Genomic DNA, 25,881 nt, shown 5'->3' on the forward strand with positions numbered 1-25,881 from the left:
AGGTTCACACTAACTTACTATAAAGGATCCTAAATCTATCTCTATATATGTATATTCATAAACACAAGATGTACAAACACACAGACTGACAAAAGTACCTGCATCCAGTGAAATACGTATGTACCCACACCTGTGAAAATAACTGTGTATACCTGAACACATCAGTAGGTAGAGAGGTGGGTGAAAGAGAAGCTAGCCCAAAGTTAAAATTTCCCTTTTCTGGAGTTTAGAGTAAATACTCACAATGCATGGGCATTCCTCAATGGGCAATAACTGAGACTCGAGGGGATCAACTTCACCCTGGCCTCCCATTGGCTCTGATGGCACGTGGTAGGTACCTCGAGGAGTTGAGGTGTTCCAAGTCAGGGGAGATGCTGGTCACAGGCCCGCTGCAGTCCAGGAGAGCTCAGGGGGTCTCACTTGAGGTTGCTGTTTATAGGACCTGAGAGAATTGACTTTTATCAGGTACTCTTTCACTCCAGCCCAGCTCAAATAATGAAATTGTTCTGGTGTCTTCCACCAGTTGCACAGGCCAAGAACTTGATGGATGTGCAATTCTGTTACTGTTCTCCCTCGACCACATCCCAGGTACAGGCGTACCAGGCTGTCAGGAGGTGATGGACTGTTATAGCAGTCCCCAAGTGACAGGGAGGGCAAAGCCAGGCTCATCAAAGGGGTGCCTTAATGCTCTGTTTACTGCCATTAGCAGTACTTACCTCCCCAGGTTGGTATGTGGCCCAGGACAGGATAGGGGAGGAATTGCACTAATCACCGAGTGGCCCAGGAGGAGCGGGGAGGAATTGCACCACCACAGTCCACCCCATGACTAAAGTCAATTTTTCTTCTCCATAGAGTGGCAGTGTGGTTGCCTCTATGCCTATAAACAGAGAATGCTGTAATCCAATTATAGTTTGAGGGAATTTTGTGTTTGATTAGTTTCTATTAGTTAATAAATTTTCATTATTCTGGGGAAGTATACACATGGGGAAGCTTTTGCAACTGCATAACCTGTTTAACCATCCTCTAAACCTTATCATAAAACATTATTATAAGCAGTAAACATATTAAAGTTAGAGTTAGAAAAATCGCAACTGGGCGAAGCATGGAATTAAACAGTCCTGTTGCTGTTGGTGACCATCCAAATAGGACTTTCCATCATTGGTGTTCTCCATTCCTTTTGACTCTCTTTAACACTTGATGTATTTCCTTTACATCATGCTGGATAGTGATAAGAGTTTTGTGTCCAGTTTCTTGTGCTTGTTGTAGAAGGTTGATTAAATCAGAGTGCTGGAGGTGTTGCTTGATTACGGTTAGGTTCATCCTGGTAAGTGTAGGTTGTAGCTCGCAATGTAATACGTTATCAAAAGATAAGTCATCATAGGTAGTTATTGGCACAGAGAAGTTAAAATCACAACCAATAATCACAGAAAAGTTACACACACATAGATGGACCTGATTGGTTATGTTATAGACAGAATTTTCTATCAATAAAGAATCACATAATGTTCGCATACAAGCTCATCCTTTTCCAACACATAGGACTATGGTTTTGGGGGTTCTGTTTAGGTGGATTTCAAAGTGGCAAATGTTTTGTTCAGTGTCAGGACAAGTGTCTTCAGCTTCAAGAGTATTACTTTTACAAATGAAGTCTTGTTGTTCTCACACAGTGCATGCATTTACATCAATTGTTTGCCACTTTTCCTTCTTTTGGTGGGCCCACACTCCATGCTCTATGGGATAGGGTATGGTTCCATTGTGATTTAGTCCTAATGCAATGATTGGGTATATATTGTACACTGAAGCATTGCATATGGTGAGGACAAAAGCAATAATCTTATCATTTTCTGTGTGGTGAGTGAAGTTGACCAATTGCCACCACGATTGAAATTCCCTTTTAAATTCTGAGACCTTGTCCCAGATCAATTTACAGATCTCAGTGGGTAAGGTTCCTCCTTCTCCTTCTCTAATAATGGCTGCTACTATAGACTGTATCCACAACTGTGCTTGGATACAACTCAAGGCAAGAGAGGTGTTACTCTGGGTTGCTCCAAGAGTTTTTACAATTAATTGTCAATAATTTTCTTCAATTTGTTCCCAGTGAGGTAAAATGTCTGATAGGAGCCATTGACTTGCTCCTAAGGCTGATAAAGATAGAGGGTGTTCAAATTTGATCAGGTCATCAGTAGTAGCAGTTGGTTTGTTCATTAGGACTTCAGCATCTGTGCTATTCAGTATTCCTAATCCAGTTCTCAATAAACTGGTTACGTCCCACCATGTATGCTGGGATTGTCTTAAAGATCGTCCATATAACTGTGCTAACCAGCCAGTGTGAGTAACTCCCAAAAAGGCAAATGGTCTGATCTAATTGCTGACACATCAATGTGTTGCCCTAGTTCCACGCTTTTTTAGAGACCAACTAGGGTTAAAGACGACTTGCTGTTGTCCTGTATTTTTAATTATGTAACGACCTGTGTTATAAATGTGAGGAGACAGTTTAATAGGAGGCTGAGTGAGGAAAGATGGCTGTTGAATTTCGATTTTGAACTGGAGAGCCAAGCTGGAATGAGATTTGGAGTCTGCCCAAATACGTATTATGAATGCTGAACGGGACATAATAAAATTATAGCAACATTCATGTCCAAAAGGACAGGTATGTGTGTTATCAGGGTCATGTCCATGTTTTCCTCCAGTATAGTCTATAATGATATGTAAAGCTGTTGTACACTGAGTGTGGTTTTCAATTTGGCGTCCTATTGAAATAGTGTCTTCACTCGTCCCTTTTAGAGATGGAATTTGCCAATCTTTGTCTTAATTTTTTATAATCCATTTCAGATGGCAAAATTATTGCATAATGCTACTAGAGACAAATTTAGAGGTTCAGCAGGATGAGTATTGGGTATATATCCTATTTTATATATATAGAAAATAGGATAAATAGGTATATATATAGCCTATATGAGCGTGGAATCACGGCCATCCTGTTGTGCACAAGTTCCACATACGGCATGTGCCAGTTGTAAAATCAAACAGTAGTTCTGCGTTTCTATAGCCCCAAATACAAAATGTAATTATAGGTTTGATAAAGGTAAAATTATACCAACAATTTAAATTTCATTCTGTTATTTTATAACAATCATTGTTTTTTGGTTTAGTAAAATTGGCATAAAATATTTTAATTTCCATTGGCCTATGGTAAGTAGATCTATTGATCACTTTGCACCCAATTTGTATCCTCTCTCCTGTCATGGCTTGGAGTTGAGCCATCCGCTGAGAGTTGTCCCAATCCCATTCAATTTTTGCATATATTTCATTTCCATGTAAAACTAAAATAGAGAGATTTAGACCTGCCTTGTTTTGTGGTGTTCCAATACTTCCAGGGTATCTTAGTAGTGCAAGGTCCCAAGGCCATTGTGAGTAGTATACTTACTCTCACGAGCAGGAAAAGAGAGAGAGGGGAAGGGGTGTCTAGCCATCATTGCTGTGACTATTGGTGTATAATCGAGAGAAGGAGTAGGCACAATGTTGTGAAGATGCCCATGTCAAAGATGAGGATTGTTCCCACAGTGCTACTGGTGGGATTGCTAGGTGTGTTGTTTGTTCCCATGATGTCACTGGTGGAGTTCATCGTTTCTGAAAAGAGAAGGGAAGAAAGAACTGTCTTGGTGGGAAGGACTGAACGGGTTACCCCTTATGATGCAGGATAAATCCATCTGGTACTGATTTTGTGTTCTATTCCATTGTTGTCAATAGCATCCCATGCTAGAAATCCTTGTGGTTTGATCAGGGTTACTGGCATTGTTCCTACGGATGGTGTTTTTACCATCACAGGTTGTTCTGGTTTCATTGAAGACCAGGTATGCTTATTGTTTAGGGGGTTTTCTGGGGAAGGTGTTAAAAAGGCTCAAGTAATTGGACTTCCACAGGGACCACACCGATTATTTAACTGCTGTAAGGTTTTAGAAAGATGGTTGTCCCATTGTCCTTCATGTGATCTAAGATATTTTTTCAGCAGTCCATTGGCTTGTTCGACTATATCATTAGATTGTAGATAATAAGGTGTATGAAATATCCATTTTATTTCTTCTTGTTTTGCCCATTCTTGTACTTCTTTGCTAGTAAAGTGCAAGCCATTGCCTCTCTGGATGGAGTCAGAGACAGGTAAAATTGAGAACCATGAGGAGAGGCCTTGGATGATATTCTGTCCATTAGCCTTTCAGCATTTGGTACCTTTAAGGAGTCCAGATATTATCCTGATATTACCTGTTAAAAAATATTTGTACCCAGCAGAAGATTTTAAAGGACCAATGTAATCAATTTGCCAAGTAGGCCATAAAGTTTTTCCTTCTTTAATGTGTAAAGGTGGTGCTTTGGCAGGGTGATCTGTTTGCAGTTTTAATTTACACTGAGGACATGCGGTAAGGATGGTTTCACATGTTTTTCTGCTGAGGGGCCAACCTCAGCTTTGAGATGAAAAATAATGTGCTTCTTGACCCATGTGGCCTAATTTTTGATGTAACCATTCTCCCAGTTGATACCATGTGGGGTCTAAGGAATTTTCAATGTCTATTTTCCTAATATTTGTCAATTCATGTACCTTTTGGTTCCAATTTGTGGCTGGTTTATTGTCATTGGCATGAGTTTTCACCCATCTTATTTGGAATGTCTTTCTGTCTGTGTCTAATAGTAATTGCCAGTCTTCAGTTCTCCAGATTGGAGATTTATTTATCTCCCAATTTAGGGCTTCCCATTGACAAAGCCACTGTGTGGCACCTGCCCAAACAACATAAGAGTCTGCATATATGGTTTTTGCTTCCTTTTGTGCTGCCAAAACAACTGCTTGTAATTATCCTACTTGGGCACTGCCCTCCCCCTATTCTATAACTTGTTTATGGGGTTTGTTTTCTAATGCAACAGCTTTATATTGCCATTTAACCGTCTGCTCTCTTTGCTGAGGCATCAGAAAACCAAGCGCCCTCAATTGGTGTATTTTCAGTGAAGGGGGGTGCACCTAGAACTGGTGAAGGTTTAAACGGCTGTTGTAATGCTAGTGGGCCAGTGTTAATAGGCGTTTGTAATTTAGAAACTTTTGTCTGTCCTTCAGTCAATTCCATTTCATCTGCTACACCCACTAGATAGGCATATCACTTCCTGATTGTAGATTTTTGTGCAGTTCCCTCTGGGGGAGCAGTCCCTTTTAGGATTGTGTCTAATAAATTAAATGGACCTCTAGTCTGAACAGCTTGTTCTTGATGCATTTTCTCAACTTGTTTAATTGTACAGACTAAAGACAAAAGACCTTTTTCCCACTCAGAATATCTTTGTTCTGTCTCTTTAAATACAGTCGAGCTAAACAGTAAAGGTCTTTTCAGTCCATCAGGACCTGTTTGAAATAAGTTGCAATAAGTTCCATGTTCTGCAAAACCCCATTCTGCTATAATAGGGTCATGAGGATGGACAGGTCCTAGAGATTGATATGTTTTTAATTCCTGTATTAGGGTTTTTATTGCTTCTTCATACTCTGAGTCCCATTTCCACAGTTTTGTAAAGGTGAATATAGTGGACGGGCAATGATGGAGAATCCAGGTACATGTTTTCTCCAGTATCCTAAAGTACCCATTAGTTGTAATTCTTTTCTAGATTGGGGCATTTGCAATTGCTCTGTTTTATTTAGAGTGTCTGGTGGAATTGCTGTGCTTCTGGCAATCCACCAAGTGCCCAGAAATTTCACTTCTTTGCTTGGTCCCTGACATTTTTCAGGTGGAATTTCAATTTTTGCTTCATGCAGTGTTTGCCAAACTGTTGCTGCCACTTCTCCCACCTTTTTAGGAGGGGTTCCTCCAATTAGAATATCATTTATCTATGGATATAGTTTTACCTCTTCAGGGAGTGAAACTGTAAAAGTTCAGCAAGCGCAGCATGAGCAATTGTGGGTGAGTGTTTACATCCCTGTGGGAATCTATTAAAGGTATATTGGATACCCTCCTATGTAAAAGCAAATTTTTCTTTATCTTCCTCCTGTAAGAGAACCATGAAAAACATACCTTTTACATCTAGCACTGCCATCCAAGGATGTGCAGCGGCTTGTAGTGTAGCACAGCACTTAAAGTTGCAATATTAGGGACTGCAGCTGTCAGTGGGGCTGTATTGGCATGTAAGAGCCAATAATCAATTGTTAAATGCCATGTCCCATCCGGTTTGTGGACTGACCAAACTGGAGAAATGTAGGGGAATTGAGTTCTGGAAATAATTTGTCATTTTTCTAAATCTGCAATTACTTCAGAAATTCTAGTTTGTGCTGCAGCAGAAATTGGATACTGCAGGGCATTAGTGATTTTTGATTCAGGAAATACTGGGGCTGCGTGGAGTACACATACTTTGGTAGTTTGTCGATTTTTATTAGGGTTAGGGTTGGCATCTGAACCAAAGGACCACAAACTACCATCCGGCAAATGCCAGATCCAGCTGTTCAACACATCAAAACCTAGGATATTTTCATGGTGCTATTTGATCGCTTTTCATCAGGGAGCCATAAATTAACCTTTGCTGTTTGACACACAGTGCTAGTTCCTGTAACTCCAGTAGTTTTAACCTTTTATCGTCTAGGTCGTATGCCTAGTTTATTGGCATCCCGTTGTGTAATTATTGAAATTTGTGCCCCCATATCAATCAAAAATTTTGTTAATTGTTGTTGAGGACCAACTGGAATTAAAATGTAAGGGCCATTTTCTCTTAACCATTGATGAGCTTCTACTTGCCGGAGGGGCAGGCCCAATTGCCATCCAGGCATTATTAGTTTTTTGATCTTGTGTTTTGTAACTGATCCCTGTGAAGGAGGAAAGGAGGAAGGAAGATCTCTCTCTCTGGGAGCTGGCTATGGAGGAGTTGGAGTATTTGGAGTGTTATATTTTTGAAATGCCCGAATTAGACTCAGAATAACGCTGTCTCTGAATCATGGCTCTAGGAATTCCTAGTGCCAGTGCTTGTTTCCATAGTTTATTTCTCCACTTCTGGCCCTTACATTGTTGGTCAGAGGATTTTTGTTCTTGGGAAATGTTCTGATGTGATTTGCATAAGAGTGCGACCTGTATTTTTTGTTTCACTGGGAATTTTGTTCTATCCCATTTCTCATGCATGATTTATAGTTTCATGCATTAGTGACGCCCAAGTGGGTAGTTCCCTCTGTTCTAATCCTCCTTCCTCACCATTTCCAACAGTGCATGTTATGTTTACCCGTTCATTACAGTTTAAGTCTCTCTGGATTTCATCTTATTTTTCAATAAGGAAAGGTTTGAGTGTGGCAGGGGCTCCTTTCATCAGTGGTTTAAGTACAGCAGGAGTTACAGGTGCCAAAACAGGAACATCAATAGGATCATGTTGATGCATGGCTTGAATACAGACAGCCTTTGTAAAAACCATGGAGAGCTCATTTAGAGATTTGATAGGTATCAACAGAGGTTCTCCTCTCTCTAAAGCATCGATGCCAGCAGCCCAATATGCCACTCTGCTTGTTAGTGAGTGGGGGTCATTCAGGGGGTTGGGGCCAGCATTCAAAAAGACACCAAGACCCCAATAGCCATTGGCGTCATCGCCATCTAGCAAAATTCTATGTTCCCCATTTAGAGACACTCTCCATAGGTATTCAGTTTTGGTTTCTCCAGGCTTACAGCCATAACAGTCTTGTAAATTGGCTATCCGAATTGGATCAAATGGGGTTGTTATACTAATGCGATTTGTCACACCAGCCCAATTATTCTGTTTTAATAATTGGTCCGATTGGGGGGGGGGGGGGGGGGGGGGGGGCTCAGGCGGTTGGAAAGAATTCTTTTCATTGGAGCTGTTGTTATTTGAATCACTTCAAATATTGCCATCCCAGGCTGCAGGAGTCACAATTAATTTTCTGATTTGAACTATATCAGGGGGTTTTGGAGACTGCGTTAGTATCATTTCAATGCATTCCTGCAGCTTTTCCTGTTTTGATTGGTATTCCTTAACTTGTTTTTGCAGCTGTTCTGTTTTAATTGATAACAGCAACTCAGTAGATTTGAAACCTGCAATCTCATCTTGTAAATCTTGTATTTTACACTTAAGTTTTTCTTGTTCCTGGCAGGCAGCTTCTAGGCACACTCCCAACATTTTACCAATTTTACCTTTATCTTTTCCAACTTTAGTTGTACCTCTAATATCAGTTAACTGTTTTTCTACCTCTTCCCAGTTATACCAATTATTACAAGCCCAGTCCTCTGGGAAGGTGGGGTTTGGTTGGATACCGTGTTTTTATAAGTATTCAGTGATTTTGCTTGTCATCCTGCCAACTACACCAATTTGTCATGGATGAAAATATTAACACTGTAATGATTTAGCAGCAAATCAAGATTTATTAATGACTAGAAGAACTTAATCATTAGCCAATTTAAGCATTTACAAAATTATTCAGTAAAATACGCCATGATTAAAATAATGACTTAACTACAGGTTTGAAAATGACAAGGTTCACACTAACTTACTATAAAGGATCCTAAATCTATCTCTATATATGTATATTCATAAACACAAGATGTACAAACACACAGACTGACAAAAGTACCTGCATCCAGTGAAATACGTATGTACCCACACCTGTGAAAATAACTGTGTATACCTGAACACATCAGTAGGTAGAGAGGTGGGTGAAAGAGAAGCTAGCCCAAAGTTAAAATTTCCCTTTTCTGGAGTTTAGAGTAAATACTCACAATGCATGGGCATTCCTCAATGGGCAATAACTGAGACTCGAGGGGATCGACTTCACCCTGGCCTCCCCTTGGCTCTGACGGCACGTGGTAGGTACCTCGAGGAGTTGAGGTGTTCCAAGTCAGGGGAGATGCTGGTCACAGGCCCGCTGCAGTCCAGGAGAGCTCAGGGGGTCTCACTTGAGGTCACTGTTTATAGGACCTGAGAGAATTGACTTTTGTCAGGTACTCTTTCACTCCAGCCCAGCTCAAATGATGAAATGTTCTGGTGTCTTCCACCAGTTGCACAGGCCAAGAACTTGATGGATGTGCAATTCTGTTACTGTTCTCCCTCGACCACATCCCAGGTACAGGCGTACCAGGCTGTCAGGAGGTGATGGACTGTTATAACAGTTCCCAAGTGAGAGGGAGGGCAAAGCCAGGCTCATCAAAGGGGCGCCTTAATGCTCTGTTTACTGCCTCTGTAGTCCTTTCGATTGGTTTGTAGCCCAAGGCAAGTGGGGGGGGGGGGGGGGGGGGCATGGGGGGGGGGTGTGCACCAAGCCCAGCAAGGAGCAGGAGGAGGAATTACACCACCACAGAAAGAAAATAATTTTCTGTCATCCTGAGATTTAAAGAAATTATTAGTAGTGCAGACTACAAATGTTGTCATCGCCTTTCACACCGGGATTTCATGAGTGACTTTTAAGTTATTCTGGATCTCCAGTAATACCAGTTAACACGACACAGTGCTACTGCTTAGACAGATAGCCACTGAGTTCCTGACGGTGAGAATTTAAATGCCTGTGTCTTGTATTATAGGAAGTTGTAGTGCAGTTGTCTTTTTGTATGTGTTATGGGATGTTGAACAAGCCAGGATGATCTTCTATGGAGTTGTAAGATAGTTATAAGAAAGAAAAATGGTAAAAAACAAAGGACTTGTTGCATGCTGTATACTTTGACTGTCCTTGTAAAGGACTCATGATAACCTCATAAGGTTTTATCTAAATACATAAATTCAGTCTTTAGTCAAGGGAGATCTCCAGTTTACTAACCTAATAAAACATAATGCATCTGTTTTTGAACATGCTCTTTCTGATTTGTTCTAGGTTCTTTTATGTTTGAGTCAACTGCTTGTAAATAATTTATGTTAACACCCATTATAAATGCTCATATAGTTGCTGCACTAACATTTTGTGTAGTTAACATAAGCATTTGTATCTTAAAACATTTATGGAATTCTGTAAACTATTAATTACAGATGTGATTGCAAATTAATTTGAAATAGTAAACTCACAAATCAAGAATGGGCCTAACTTTAAGCTTATAGGGTTATTTCATCTGTCCAGAAGTTTTGCTTTTGAAGCAACAGAGGAACAGCCTACTTTTACTCTCGATTGTTTTAATAGGAAAGAAGGAAAATGAGGAACCAAATATATTATTGATAGTGCTTTGCACTTTATATTTTAGTTATTAAAACTTTAAAGTATTAATAATCAGTCCCAGTTCCTAAAAATCAGGATACTTCAGAATGTGCCAATAGATCAAAGCTAAAGAGAACCCAGCTAGGGACAAAACCCAAATATCTTGAGAAAGAAATAGATTTTCACCTGCATTTCTTAAAATTTTACTAATTTTTTTCTGCTTCTAATATTCCTCTGTTATTCTTGTAGCTTGTTTATGTATCATATTTCAGGTAAGGGACACTGTGAAAAATGCATGTATCTTAAACCCTTTCAAAGCAGCAGTGGACCTCCAGCCAGGTGACACACCTAAATAATTTGCAGTAGAGTAGCTGCATAAGCTTTTTTCTTTGTCTAAATAAATAACTGTATAAGGTATCTATCAGCACTATTTAAGCCTATTTGCCTAAAATGAAACTATAAAGTCAAAATGTTTTCTTAACAGTTTTTCCAAGTAGAATTTATAGAAATGGGGAGGGGGGTCTGTCTGTTAATTACATGCAGCATGTTCACAAATAGCTAGAAGAATACTTTGCTTAGGATATATTTATATTTAAATTATAGTTTAGGGATGTAATCCTGATTTCTTGTACCTCAGCATTTGTAGGGTATCTTCCATCATTGAAATTCTTTAAATCAATACAGGTATCTTTTAGTAAATTGTTCTAGTTCTAGTGCTAATTAATTTGAAGAAATCCTATGACCTGTGTTAAGCAGAAGAGAGGATCCCCAAATGTTTATTTCTTATATTACAATCCACTAAATTATTGCTGTTGTACAAATAATGACTGTAATGAATACTTGCAGCTAAAGCAATATAAAATAAAGGCAAATAAAACTGTTCTGTGAACTGATTGGGTAAGCTAAATAATCTGAGATGCCAAACTTGAAAGGGACGTTGGCAAACAGATGTATAGGACTAGAAAGTAACTGTTAGCACTGGTTTGACTCCATATTTCATTCATGTTCCTTCATAAGGAACGCATATTGAATTGCCTCATGTAAAGCAATTAATTTTACTGTCTCTTTCTTTAAAACATTAATCTTTACAGAGTACTTCAAGAGGAATACACTTAAGTAATGTCTTCATGTGGTTCTAATGTTTGCAGGTATTGATGGTTTAGTCAGGAAATAGGCATGTGAGCTAAATGATAACTTGTTACACTGTGTTTAATTGTAAATAGTTTGTGACTTTCAACAGAATAGTTATATTCAGCTCCTGGCTAATTTGATAGAAAAGTAGAACTAAGTTTTAATTATTACACTCTTCATTAGATATTCTTCACCTGCTCAGTCCTGTCATAAAGTTTGATTGTAGCGTATGCACTGTAGTCTAAAAACAACAGTGTGTATAACGCTCAACTGGAAAAAAATCCAGAGATGGAAATGTTCATGCAGTATTTCAAGAATATTATTTACGTTAATATTCCTCTTGTGTTCAGATATCCCTAAATAATGATGGCGTTTAATATTCCAATGCCTTTGTTGTACTGTCACCAGGATCCAATGCACTGTATGTACAACGTGTTTCCAGCCCTACTTCACTTTCTTCTATATTAGTAATTAAAACATAAAATAAGGACCAACTGATTTTAATTCAAAATATGTTGACTGATGAGGCCAGCAGAAAATATATGTGAAACAGAAGATTTTTCTTTATTTAAATTAACTGAATCACTTTTAAAAAACAGGTGGACCACAAGAATCTGTCTCAAAGGCATGTATGGTTCTTTCACTCTCTGCTAAGGATCTGCATGTGGGGGGCTACTATAAATTTTTGAAATGATCTTGTGTGGTATGTGGAGGATCTAGTTTGAATAGGGAGAAGTTTAATGTTGTGGTATAGTATCACCAAGACCCTGAAATGAAAAACTGTCCAGATGTATTGAACTGCTATATATGTCATTTGACTCTTAGCCGTGCCAATTAGTAATTTAAAGTAGTTCCTGTACTCTTATGTCAGCCCTAGTGACTGTGCATACACCTCAAGTAAATAAACTAAGAGTTTAAGTTAAATGTTGGAAATCCTCATAATGGAGTTCACCTTGGATTTCTGCCTTCCTAGAACTTTCTGGTATACAATCACTCAAACAGTTCATGTTGCAGGGGAAACAGTTAACATTAATATGCACAGACCCAGCTCATATCTCTCTGGGGAACTGCACAACCGTCTGCTGCAAACACATCACAGGATACAGGTAGCAGACTGCATGGATTGCTGCTATTGTACATGTCTTTTACATGTCTTACAGAGCTGATGAGTTCCACATTTTTATATAGTCCAGGGAGAGGAGTAAGTACCTCCAGAGGCCAACTGGCTCATAGTTTACATCCTTTGCTTGATCTGCTGGAGACAACTCCTTTTCTTCACTGTCTGTAGCTTTAGCCTGTGCTTCTGTTTAGGCACTTCAGGTCATCTACAAATTACTTTGCTTGAATATCTGTCCAAATCTTCTTTTGTGCATTTCATAACTTAAAGCAATAATCTCAGCTCTAACATTCCCTTGTGAACTGACAGAAGAACAACCCTACACTTTCTGAGAATACTGGCTAGCCAGAAGCTCCCTCAGAAAGGCCAGTCTGCTTTCAATCACTGGAGAAGGAGGGACACTACATGAGTCTGGTCTTTGTATGTCAGTGAGGACTTTTCATATTATTTTTGTTCAAAAATACCAAAAGATTAAGGGAGTAGTGAGGGAGGAAAAAAGAGTTGGATGGAAATAATTTGTGCTTGCTGATGGAGGGAGAAGGGGACTGTATACAAAGTCATGAGGCACCCTTGGCAGCTGTGGTTTTCGTTGCTGGGGAGAAGAAATCCTGCAGAAGTCGAGAAGGAAAGGAAGGGCTTATCCAGTGGTTTTGCTTGGTTGTGAATATTCATTGAGGGCTACACAGGCCACAGATTCCTCTCTAAAAAGAGCTGCTTTGAAAGAGGACCCGACAGAACGTCAGCCAGTCATTGGCTAGTATCAGGGAGGTGGCAGTGCCAAGAGGACAGCTTGCTGTGATGGCCAGCTGAGGTAAGCAACATAAATTAGTGGGATGTACTGAAAGCACCAGAGGATACTGGAGGAGATTCTTTGCATCGGGAGGAGAGCTGTAATCACTCTAATGAAAAGGTAGACTTGTGATATGCATAACCTTAAGAAGGTAGTCAACATTTTCAGCAGCTGAGCTCATCCATGCTGGGACAACGCACTGTAAATTGGGTGTAAGACAGTAGCTGTAACTTAGTAGTTCCTGAGAGCTGAGAGCAGAAGGCTGGGCCAGGACCACAGCTGGCCTGCCTTGCAGCTACTGGGCTTGCTTCCTGTCGGCTACTCATGTTCTCAAGTTAATGGTCCTTCATGTTTCATCTTCCTCTTCTTCTGTGAATTTGTGAGATTTCCATCTTTTCTGAGAGCCTGGACAGTGTAGTTTAGTTTGGTAAGATTATGAGAGGGAGTTCAAGCTGATGTTTGGGTTTTGTAGGAACTTACAGAAACTGAACCCTACTGCCAGTCAGTGCTGTGCACAGTGCTGTTCTATGCTTGTCCGTATTTAAGATTATCTGTATAAGAGAAAAAGGCATAGTATAAATATAGTTGCAGTTTTGATGTCAAGGAATGAGCAATTAAATAAATAAATCAGAAAAACTGTTCATCATTTTGACAAAAATGCAATTTATTCTCCTCCCTTCTCTCCACCAGGAATAGTGTTCCAAGAAAATTTTTCATACTAAAAATAGAAAAACAAAAATACCAAAGCAGAGGCGGAAGGACGCGTTGTCAAACTTATCTTTTATTTTTCTTAGAGCAATATGATTAGTGTAATAAAGATGATCTTAAGCCATCTGAGAGTTTTTACTAGTATTTCATAGAATGTAGCAGTCTAAATTATTTTAAGATTGTGGTATACTACTGACACTCAATGAGGTTTTTTGGTCAGAGTTGTTAGGCTGTAGAGTGCTGTGATTTTCTAAAAAATATACCTTTTCAAGATGTGTTAGTCAGAATAAATTCCTTTCTAAAATGAGGTTCAATTTTTTTGATAATGCCTCTTTAAGTTATTCCATTATCTCTCTTATATTGCTTACATAATTTTAGAAATGCTTACAGGACTTTTGCTAAAGAGTTTTTGCTTAATAAATTCTGATTTATGTCTTTTATTTGGCGCCTGTTGGTTTTTTTTTTAAATTACATTTTATATCCTGTTTTGTGCTTTGAATACATTGGACCATTTTGGCAGCACAGGAACACCTTTTTGGTCTCAGTCCATGTTTTTTACTATTCCTTATAATGATCAATGAGATTCATATTGTCGTGTGCTGCTAAGAATTTATGATATCCACATTTCTGGCTGACTTGTTGTTAAGTGATCAACGCTGAACAAATTCTCAGATCTCTGTTTAACTGGGTTCCATGTTATCTCAATCAGATTGACAATCTGACTAGATTTTGGCAGAAGCACTTCATCCTGGCATAAATCATTACAACCCCTACCTTTTCAAGAAGAAAAATAGCCTTTCTTTCTTGCTAATTGACTGTTTTTTGTAACGGCATCAAAGGACATCTTAATTTGCGTGTGGGATATGTGACTAATAGAGGGATACCTTTCATCCACAATGAAAACTACAGTATGAGATGTCATCGTTTTCTCTTGAAGAAATTGTTATGTAATTTCAGTACTTACTGAAATGGAAGATGTTCATTAAAACTCTGAGTCTTGCTTCAAAGCTTGCAAGTCTCAAAGTCAATATTTTCTGTAAAAGTGAAAAGTCAATAATACATAAAGCAGTTTGTATTTAATTTACATAATGTAACAATAAAACCTACTTCAGAGTAGTGCATAGTTTTCTAAGAATATGAAAATCATATGGCTTTTTTTGGTGAAGTCTAACGATGTATTAAAATGTCGAGTAATCCCTATTCTGTAATAGGTTCATTACATATCTGGATTGTCTTTAAGGCAATAACATTTTCTTACAAGTTCACATATTGTAAAAGGTAGTATTTGATAATGTGTAATAACAGTTTGGGTAAACAATGAAGACTCACAGGTAGTTTTCATTGTGGAAGAAAGAACATGCAGAATCTTTCTTATCTGGCTGTCCCATAAATCTATCAGAACAAAATGAAATTCTTTAAGAGGACATAGGTGAGCTTAAGAAAACAGGACAATTTATGGTCATTTTCTTCATTCTTTAGCAACACCTAATTATCTTCTGGTCCTTCATACTATATATCCAGACTTATTAGCTACTGGTGCCTGGGATTTCAGATAGGCCAGCAGGAAAGTGGCTGATGGCCAGTAGTTAGTACTTTAGTCTGATTTTTCTCTTACTGTAGGGCTTTGCTCTTGAAACATTATGTTCTTGAAATAAACCTTGTTTTAAACCTAAGGCAGGCAAATGGAGAACATGCAGTAGCTGGGAAGTTACACACCTATTTAGTGTGATGATGGTTGTGGCAGCACACGCTAGAGATCATAACCTAGAAGCAAATTTCGAAAAGGGAAAAAAGTAGACCAAAGCAGTCTCGTATGGTGTCTGAGGTGATTCTGAGACTTTATTCATAATCAGAGTATTGGATTCAGCCTTCCACTTTGGAGACCAAGTTTTCTGCAGTACACCGTTCTGGCCTGTGAATGGATTTATCAGAGGACTGAATATTAATATGGTCCCAGGTGGACTTGAGCCTGCTTAGTCTGATGACACAACAGCAAGAATTTGGAGTAGCAGCATTCAAGTCAACTAGTGTTCACTTTGTAACTCATGAGTTGTCAGTCACTAGACAGCTACATTTTCAACACTTTAAAAGTCACAAATATTTTCTTTTCCTGTAATTTAACAGTTTACTAAAAACAAGTGCTGAATGAACATCAGTGTGAAGTGGTTAAGCAGATTTATCAACTAGGGGCCAGGGAGGTTTTTGCATGGGCTGGAACCTAACAGAGCATGAATATGCTTTGGAGTGCAAGAAGGAAAAGTAGAGCTAGTGCAGAAATGCAAGAAATAAAAAAAAATTTGGACTAAATATGAATCTAAGCAAATGGTGCATCTGAAGAGAAAGCAAAAGAAATGGAGTTGTTAGGTTTAAGGAGAAGAATCAGGAAAGATGTGAAAACCAGCTTCACGCTTGTAAAACTACAAAGTGAAAAGGGCAGATTGTTCTTTGCATCAGTTATGAACAGAACAATAAAGCTAACAGCTTTAACTCCAGCACGGAATATGTAGGTGGCATACAATTTCTGTAATTTTTTCTGTCAGATATTTGTTGATAAGTTGCTGCTTGGAGATATTTTCATTTATGCATACTAACTGTAATTCCCATTCTCAAAGCAATTCTTTTGAAAAACGTGGTTCTCTTTCCACTAAAGGCACTGGAATTATTGCCAAATTAGACAAAGGTAAAATTTATCCCTGTACAGATGGATAGAACAAAGCCTATATCATACTAAGTCTTACTTGAATCAACAAAACAAGATTTCTGCAAAGGGTAAGACTTATTCTGGATTCATGATTCAGTAATAATTTCCCCCATAAATTAGGATGTGAAGACTGCATATTTCACCTGTGTTCAATCCAGTGTGATACGTAAGGCCAAAAAAAAAAATTCTGCTCATTTGAATGAATTAAATGTTACATGTTCTGACACATGATTAGATACTTGGAAAACCGCAGAACTGTCCAAATACTGTGTAGAATCTGTTTGGAATCTTTTTGTTTGCTGAGATTACCTTACAGGAAGCAATTACAGAAAGTATGTGAAATTTGTATAAATATTGAACAATTCCTTTAATTCAAAGGGTGGCAAGTGTTCTACTCAGAGGACTTCACATAACTGAGAGGACCAAATTACTGGAAGATAGCCAGCACCCCTCTCACTCCTTTATAGTTAATTCAGAAAGATTGCTGTACCATAACAATAAAAAATTAAATATGTATGTTCTTATACATTTGTGGGAGAGGAACATGTTAAGGATAAAAATCATTACACAGCTGTTAAATCAAGTTTGCATATAAAAGCTAGAAATAGCCTGCTTGTGGAACTGAATGGTAAATATAATAGCATATGGCATACCAAGCAAAATACCTGCTTTTTGTCAAAATTCTTTAGTCTATACCATAAGAATCAGATTAAGTTTCAGTCTCTGTAGGTAGCATGCATTCGAGTAGATTTTAGTGACACATGGGTTTTTATCTCATATAGGTTTAGTTTTGCTTTAATGTATGTAATATCTATATAATAACTGTAATGTCAAAGATACCTAAATCTACTCATTCATCATCTGTGAAAACTTTTAGATATTATCATGACAAACTGTCATGACATCTTTCCAAGCTAATACAGCACTGGTTCATCACCCTGTAAGAATAATATTAGTGTAGGATTCACTGTGTCTATGATATAACACTTAAGAGCATTACCAAGTGCAGTCATCTAGTCTCCTGCTCTCCCAGATAGCGATAAAGTGAACGTTTTCTTGTGTTACACTTCTGTTGTACAAAACATTAATCCTGTTGATGTCCATTAACTTTTGTTTGTTGAACTGGAAAAATTGCTTATTCTAAGAAAGGAAGTAAGAAAACCTAACTTGAGAGTCTTGGATACTATCATAGTTCAATTTCCATACTCATGGAGATAACATGACTTAGTTCAGTGCTCAAGTGCTACAGCTCTTTTTTCCTGACCTTAATATAAGCAGGCAAGATGGCCCTGTTTTGTTTCATGTTCTCTTTTATGATTTTTCTGGAAATGATCCTCCAAACCTGCACATTCTTCAGAATGGTCAGCCTTTTCTCAAGTTATAAAATGGAAAAAAAAATTATTTCATCTGCAAAAGTGTTAAAAAATATTGATATGATATTCAGTCACTTTTTTTTTTTTCTTTCCAGGATTACTTACTGTCATCTACCTTTCCAGAGTAAATGGCTTTACGTTGGAACAGAGAGGGGAAATACACACATTGTAAATATTGAGTCCTTCATTCTTTCTGGATATGTTATCATGTGGAACAAGGCAATAGAACTGTAAGTGCAGACTTTTTTTACATTTGTGTCTGTAGTCACTTTCATATTTGTCTTAATTTTTAATAATCATTTGTTTTTACAAATATTAACAAATATTTTGAAAAACTTTTATTTTAATGAATGCATTTGTAGTATTAACTCTTTTGTTACAGGACATTAGGAATTTGGATTTATGATAGAGACCGTGTAATTATATTTTATATAAAAGAAAAAGTTGTTTGGCAATCTGTTTAACTGTGAAGTTCCATGAAATAAAGATAATCATTAATCTCACAAATTCAGATTTTGCTATTTTTATGAGGGTAGCTTGATCACCATCCCCTCCAAACATTCTATGAAGAGAATAATAGAGTGTATTTGCCCTAAGAATCTATGGAGAACTATTAAACTATAGAATCATTTAGATGAGAAGAGACTGGAGGTCTCTAGACCAAGCCTGCTGCTCAACACAGGGCTGATTTCAAAGTTAAATTAGGCTCATCAACGCCTGATGAAGTGATGGGAAAGGTGATAAGTGTCTGTTAAATGGCAGTTTTCTGACAGGCTAGCACAGGTGCCTGTGTCATGGGTATGAAATGGAGGGAGACATATAAAAATCTGACTGGGATAAATCTATGCTTCCTGCAAGTAAAAGCCTCAACAGAAATGCAAAATATTTTCTCTGCTGTTTCCTCTGTGAAGTTCCAGCAAGAGGAAGTGGTGCAGGCAAACTCATAGTATTTCATGCAGTTTCTGAGACATCTCCTTCATGTATTGAGGAACCTGTAACCTCTGGTAGTAAACTGAAATTCATCAAGCTTGCTGTGCAAGGAACTACCTCTCTAGAACTGTTCAGTAAACAAACAGCCTCTCCTAACGATCTTCTTTGTATTGCCTATGCAGGACTATACCTAGATTTTCTGAAATTTTTCTTCCATAAATTGTGAAAGTTATGACAACATAATACCGATAGGCTTTGTCACCTCAAGTACTTGGAGATGCTGCATGGTTACCATAATAGTTTCTTCTTTTAAAAAGCTAGTTTGCCATGTACTCTTTTGGTGACAGTTGAGCACAGGTATTCATTCATTCCTTCCTGCTTTTCGTTCTATCAGTCTCACAAGTGTAACTTGATTCCTGTAAGCGGTGTGCTAGTCTAAGAAGGCTGTATCTTCTCTGTTCAGTCTGGTTATGTACTTCTTGATATGGTATTGGGAAGTTGTCCTTGCCTGTATTACACAGGTAGACAGGGAATTCTGTGTGTCTCCAGATAAATTTCTCCATATTAGAGTAAGAGGCTGGTGGGGATAATGGTGACGTTTGCCACAGCAGCCACCTTTACTGCTGAGGTTCAAACTAGGTGACTTTTCTCAGTAAAGTAATTTGAACTCTCTCTGGTAACAAACTATGATGTCTGTTCCAGTGCTATTGCTTTCTTGCAGGAGAAATCTAACTTAGATTAGCTTTTAAAGGGAATGTTATTAACTCTAAATGTACTTCATGAGGATGGGTTTATGATAGTAGACTTTCCTTTAGAATTGTACTGAGACGTATTTTTGAGAGAACAATTTTATTTGGGGCCATGGATATGTTATTATTTGATTATATTTTTCAATCTTCACATTATTTTCACACAATCTTCACATAATTTCCACACTTTAGTATTATAGAATCATACAATAATTCATGATGGAAGGCCTCCCTGGAATTTTCTACACCAACTTCTGGCTTGCAGTAAACTCATCTATGAGCCCAGGTTGTTCAGGGCTTTGTAAATTCATAGGACCTGTTGATGTTAGGTATTTTTAAAGATGAAACAAAATAGGAAAATACATGTAAGTGAAACTTCAGGTACAGCTTCAGCCTTACCATGAACAATGTAAGAGGTAACAGTGCTCATAACATTCTTAGATTATATCATTTCAGAGTGTGGGATTAGTCTGAAGATGTTACTATTCTCTATAAAGCTTGAAAGGAGAGGGGTTTACCTTCTGTGCAAGCATATTTGTGTCAAACTTATTGGCAAGGAAAGACCAGTAAAAGTGGTTGCTGTGCTGCTATATTCAATTCCTTAGTTCAGACGGAGGGTTTATAAATAGAATTTTGAGTGTGTCAGATGTGTGTCATCTGCACAAACAAGCCTGAAGGAGAGTTTCTCCCTCTTTGTGCAATTTCCATCCAGTTTCTAAAATTGCAGACTAAGTCTACCAACATAACTTGACTTTCTTTCAAAATCCCTCCTCATTTTTTTCACTGACTTCTTCTAATGAAATTGCTGTGAATTTTCATAATGTGGATTTAACTCAGTTGTCATTAAGATTTCAAGGCTTTACAGTGAAAACTGATAGGAGCTTTAACTGGTTAATTTTTAAAAAACCTGAAATGCTTTGACTTTAGAATGTTAAACCATATATTACCATACCTAAATCACTGTAAAGCCGGATTACAGCTCATTTTGTGAGAGTACAAAAGAAAAAAAAACAGCTGAAATTCCAGTTCTCTTAGTTTTTCAGAACATGGTTGAAGAGGGCCTCTATATACATTGCTAACGCTATGGCCAAGGTAACCTGAAGAGGTCAGAATACATGTCATTTCCCCCCTTTGGAAAACACCTACAAGTTGCATTCTAGACTTTCATCATGGACTGAGTTTGTCCCTCTAAGGTCATGATAAAGTTGCTCAGTAAATAATACAATAAATGGTGTTGCATTGGTGAAAAAAATATGGAGCATAGAAAACGTATTCCAACAATTCATTATAGTCTATTCATGAACTGACCAAGGTTTCAACCCCAGAAGGAGTTTCATCACACTTCTTGAGATTAATTCATTCCAGAGAGCATAACTCTCATCCTCAGAAAAAAACATTGTCAGTCAGTGAGGCTCATCAAATAACTGCAAGAATTATTTTTCTCACGGTGATTCTGTTGCAATGAAAGACTGAGGTGAAGAGGTTTGTAGTTTAAAGAATTGAAGGAGAAACAGGTTTGGATATAACATTTTTGGACTTTGCATATGATGCAAGAAATCCTATCACCTTGTCCAGCATGGCTACTTGGACTTATAAAGTTGGCTTTTGGTTTGGTTTTTGGTGTTGTTTTGTTACCAGTTGTGATTTTTGTTGCCTACTTTTGCATCAAAATATACTGAAAAATCTGTAAAGCACTGTATTTTGGAGTGATAGTGGTTTTCTCATTATGATCTGTGTCAAAAAGATGGTTGCAATACTTATTTTATCATAAGGATTATTGTCTTCTCATATAGGAGAGATCATCCAGCTTGCTTAAACAGTATGTAATATTAGGGAGACATTAAGGCCTGAATAGACTAATAGTGCAAATGAAACATGAAAACTTTTGTTTGAGTTTATTTTCAGTACTGAGGCATACCTGATTCCAGAAGTTACAGGAAAAATTTCTTTAAATTTTGTGCACAGTCTATGTTGCGGTGGACCTGGCCTTGTCCAGAGCTGAGAAATAACATTAGAATATGGGGAGTTTTAGAAACATTTTCTCTAGCAATTCTTGTCTCAGCCATTTCTGTCATCTCACGCATTGTCACTACCTCAGACCACACTGAAGCATCTTTTCAGCTAAGAATGAAGAATAAGTCAAAACATTTTTACTTAGCATTTCTCTGTCATGTAGCAGAGCTAGTCCCTTGCCAGAGATGTTTGGGGCTCATGATACTGTTTGGGTTTCTATTCTCTAATAAGCAAACAGTTTCTGTTTTTTCCTTCAAAGTGTTTGGAAACAGGTCTGGAAGAGAAAATAGTCAATGAGCCCAGCGTGTCTTCATTTACACCAACTACAGTGAGATTGATTTTCTCAGCCTGGAGGATCATACATTTGGGAAAGTCATCTGGTGTTGGGAAGCAAAGGAAGATCTTAATATGAGTCCACTGAACTCTAAAACTGAGAAATCTGCATTGTAAACCCCCTTCCCAGGCATGCAGAGTCCAGTGTTTGAAAACCCCACTAACTAAAACTTCTCAAAATTTATGGGATTTGGAGTGTCAAAGAATTGGGCAAATTGGAACTCAGTTATGACAGAGCCATAACTTGTTCTTTCCTTTCTTATTGCTTTCCTTGCCCATCCCCATTTCCTAGATGTGTCTCAGAGCCAGCAGTTCCACAGCAGTGGAGGAAATCATACAGGAGGAGAAGTAGCAGTCAAGGAGCAACCGCAACCCTCTCTGTGCATGGACCTAAATGGAAATAGTTCCTAGTATAAAGAAAGTGAAAGTTGCAAGGCGTCCTTCTTCTAGACATTTAGAAATCATGTCTAAGACTGAGTTGCATCTTGAGGTTGGATTGATTCTTACTCCAATTTCCAGCTTAGACCCACAGTATGTGAATGATGGATGTATCTAACTTACTCATTCTTTTTAAGTTCTCCGTGACTCTATCAGTGCAAAGAAAACCTTAAAATCTCTGGTGCGCTGCACCTTTGTGGAGAGCAGAACTGCAGAAGATGTCTGACTACTGGCACTACAGAAGTATCTGCCTATGCACATGCTTTTTTCAGCATTGTCACATTCAGTCAACTCCAACTCTGTAACAATGACTAATACAGATGTTTTTCTTTTTTTTTTTTCCCTCTCCTAACTTCTTCTACCACTTTCTACCATCAGATTTTCATTCTTCTCAGAAACCATTACAGTGCTTCTGTAATTGTGCAGGCTATTTTTTCCAAAAGGTTGTTTTCTCTTTGTTTGATTCTATTTTGTCATACATTGCTTTTACCTGCTTTAAAGATTGTTTGGTATTTGAAGCTCTTACAGCAGTATGTTAGTCACGATGTTTCTTAGAGTGCATAAAACTTCTCAGAAAGGTGGAGAAATACATCATCTATGTATTTTCCTTTGTCCAAATTATAACATTGCTGAAGACTTCTTTTTGGGCTTTCTAAATTTAGAATAAAACAATTAAAGAAAAGCTTCCATCCTTACAAGTTTTTTGAAGACTCCTGTTTTACAGTGAATGTTTTCCTCATTTCAGTCCTGTTCTTCTGAGTAAGAGTCAGGTCTTAGAGCATATCAGGTCTCTCATCTCCTAAAATGAACACGCACCAAATAAATTAATACCTGCTGCTGTCAGGAATAACTTCTAATGAAGTGCAAAACAGCTCAAAGTATCATTAGTTTAACAAACTTCTAGTTCTGTACAGCTGTCATGGGAACCTTTTGTTCCATTTTTCAATTCTTCTGCAGTCTGTTTTTGTGGACTTAAAGGTCAACAAAGGCTATGAAATGTTGCAATCCTTTGTATCATTAGCTCAGACTTTTTTCTTGCTCAGTTGAAGGTAGATTTTGCTTCAAGCATTTTTTACTGCAAATCATTGCTGATATTTTTTGGACTTGACCTTCATTTTTTTTCATTCGGCTGTGTATGGACTTGGCTTTGTGTTTTATCCTTTTCATGTCTTTCCAGAGCTTTTATTTCCTCAGTCATTCTCAGCTGTGTCCCAGCTAGTACTGGGATTAAAGAATTCTCTGCTCAACTATTTCACTTATGTCTTATTTTCACCTACTGTTTCTTCTTTATTTTTCCCTTTCTCAAGGGACAGGATCTAGTTAGTTTTTACAGTCTCCTAATGCCAGCTTGAAGGAATGCCTATACACAAGTGTCTGGCATCAACAGTAGTGTGTTTTATTCATGATAGCTTCAAATGTGGTTGGTTTCCCAGCACCTCTTTGTCCTTTCCAGGAGCTGTTGGATCTCTGCTTTTGCTTTTAATGTAATTCAACAGTGGTTTTCTTTCTTTGTAGGCTGTTCCACAATGACAGCATACAACTTTTCAGTCTCCTTGACAACTCTACTGCAATAGCAATGAGAGGAAACAAAACATTTTGTATATACTAAAGCTACATGAGGCAAAATGTTTCTGTGTGTAGACGTTTCCACATTCGGCATAATTTACTGTATGAAAGTAGTAATTACTGTATCTGTAGGTCTGATACTGTTTCATGAGTTCTGTAAACTATTATTGATATAATATAGTTAACTAAATAATTGCTTCATTTAATCGTACTTGCAGTGCAGTCATGATGTCTACCCTTAGGAGAAATTGACTGTAGAGCCTAATTCCTGGCACTCCTTTTACAAGTAACACTTCTCTAGGGCTCCAAAAACATTGCTATTATTTCTATTTATACATACATTCCTTGAGGAGACAAGAAGATGCAAGAAGTAAGGCACTGATCTGCCTTTGGCAGACTATTTCTGATCTTAGTGTGGCACAAAGGACTAGCTTTGGGTTCCTAGCCACAGTCCTGCACTAGGAAAGAGATAACATCACTTAAGGAGAAGCAAGCAAGACATATTGCCAGAGAAGATTTATCATGTCTCTCCTTCTGTATCCACCTATAGGGCAGGTTCAGGGCAACAAGAGAAAGACCACATAGAATGGAGAAAGTTACAACCCTTTCACACAGTTTTCTTCCCTGCTCCATCTGAACTGGTGCTATTTTTGTATCAGTATATCTTCCCTCAAACACCTCCCCCAAGATGGCATTCTGTGTGTCCCATCCCAAACCAAACCAAAAGCTTTGTGCTGCACCTTGTGAATATTTCTTTCATGTTTAGTCCAAAGAGGAATCAGTTTTGATGCAAATACTTTACCTTATATGTATAAAAAAAACAATGTTTCTTGGAGCTCCAGAAAGGCAGTGCAGGAGGGCTGCCAGGGAGAAGGCTCTACAATTCCAAAAAGCTTCAGGAACATCTGTTGTCATCACCCCAGAAACTCTGTGTGTGATCTTATCTGTGACGGCACATCTGAAATGAGTTTTAGGGTATACAACTCTTTGAAAAAGATCCTTTCTTATTTCCTGACAGAGTTAGTGTTATGACTGACAAACTTAATAGACTCTCTATTTCCTCTAACCTATATATAATCAAAGCTGGCAGCTGTTAAGCGATCAAGGTATTTGTGGTGGGTGGGCCCTGGCTGGTTGTGAGACCCCCACACACCTGCTCTTTCACTCCCCCTCCTCAAGAGGACAGGGAAAGAAAACAAGATGGAAAAGTTCATGAGTCAAGATAAAGACACTTACCAGTTACTGTCAATGGGCAAAACAGACTTGATGAAAATTAGTTTAATCTATTGACAGTTAAAATAGAGTAGAATGGTGAGAAACAAAGACAAAAACTAATTCCTAGGCTCAATTTCACTCTTTCATTCCCAACTCCTCTACTCCCACCCTCTCCTCCCTCCCTGAGCAGTGCAGGGGGATGGGGAATGGGGGTTGTGATCGGCCCATTACGACTCCTCTCTGCTGCTCCTTCCTCCTGCTCCAGCACAGGTCCTTCCACAGGCTGCAGTCTTTCAGGATAAACCTGCTCCAGTATGGGATCTCCACAGGCTGCAGTTCCTTCAGGAAATACCCATCTGTTCCAGCATGGGGTCTTCCAAAGGCTGCAGGGGAAATACCTGCTCTGGTGTGGACCTCTCCACAGGCAGCAGGAGCATCTCTGTTCCAGCACTTGGAGCAACTCCTCCCCTCCTCCTTTGTTGACCTTGCTGCTTGCAGGGCTGTTTCTCACACTTTTTTTTGCCCATTCTTAAATTTGTTTTCCCTGAGCCACCAGCATCTTGGCTGCAGGACTCAGCTGTGCCCCACAGTGAGTTCATTGGAGCTGGCTGTGTCCAGGACAGGGCAGCCCTGACCTCTCCTCACAGAGACCCCCTCCTGCAACTCCCCACTGCCAACACCTTGACAC

The 25,881-nt window shown here is 38.4% G+C and overlaps 1 protein-coding gene across 2 annotated transcripts in view; it reads left to right on the top strand.

Moving 5' to 3' along the window:
- The window catches only part of STXBP5L (syntaxin binding protein 5L), a 219,599-nt gene that overhangs the window by 93,350 nt on the left and 100,368 nt on the right, over nt 1-25,881 (top strand). For both annotated transcript variants that reach the window (XM_074853538.1, XM_074853547.1), the window contains exon 5: nt 18,045-18,179. In XM_074853538.1, the coding sequence (XP_074709639.1) occupies nt 18,045-18,179 (135 nt within the window). The remainder of the gene's footprint in view (nt 1-18,044; nt 18,180-25,881) is intronic.

The sequence above is a fragment of the Strix uralensis genome, chromosome 2 (assembly GCF_047716275.1).
Source record: "Strix uralensis isolate ZFMK-TIS-50842 chromosome 2, bStrUra1, whole genome shotgun sequence".
NCBI classification, from domain to species: Eukaryota; Metazoa; Chordata; class Aves; order Strigiformes; family Strigidae; genus Strix; species Strix uralensis.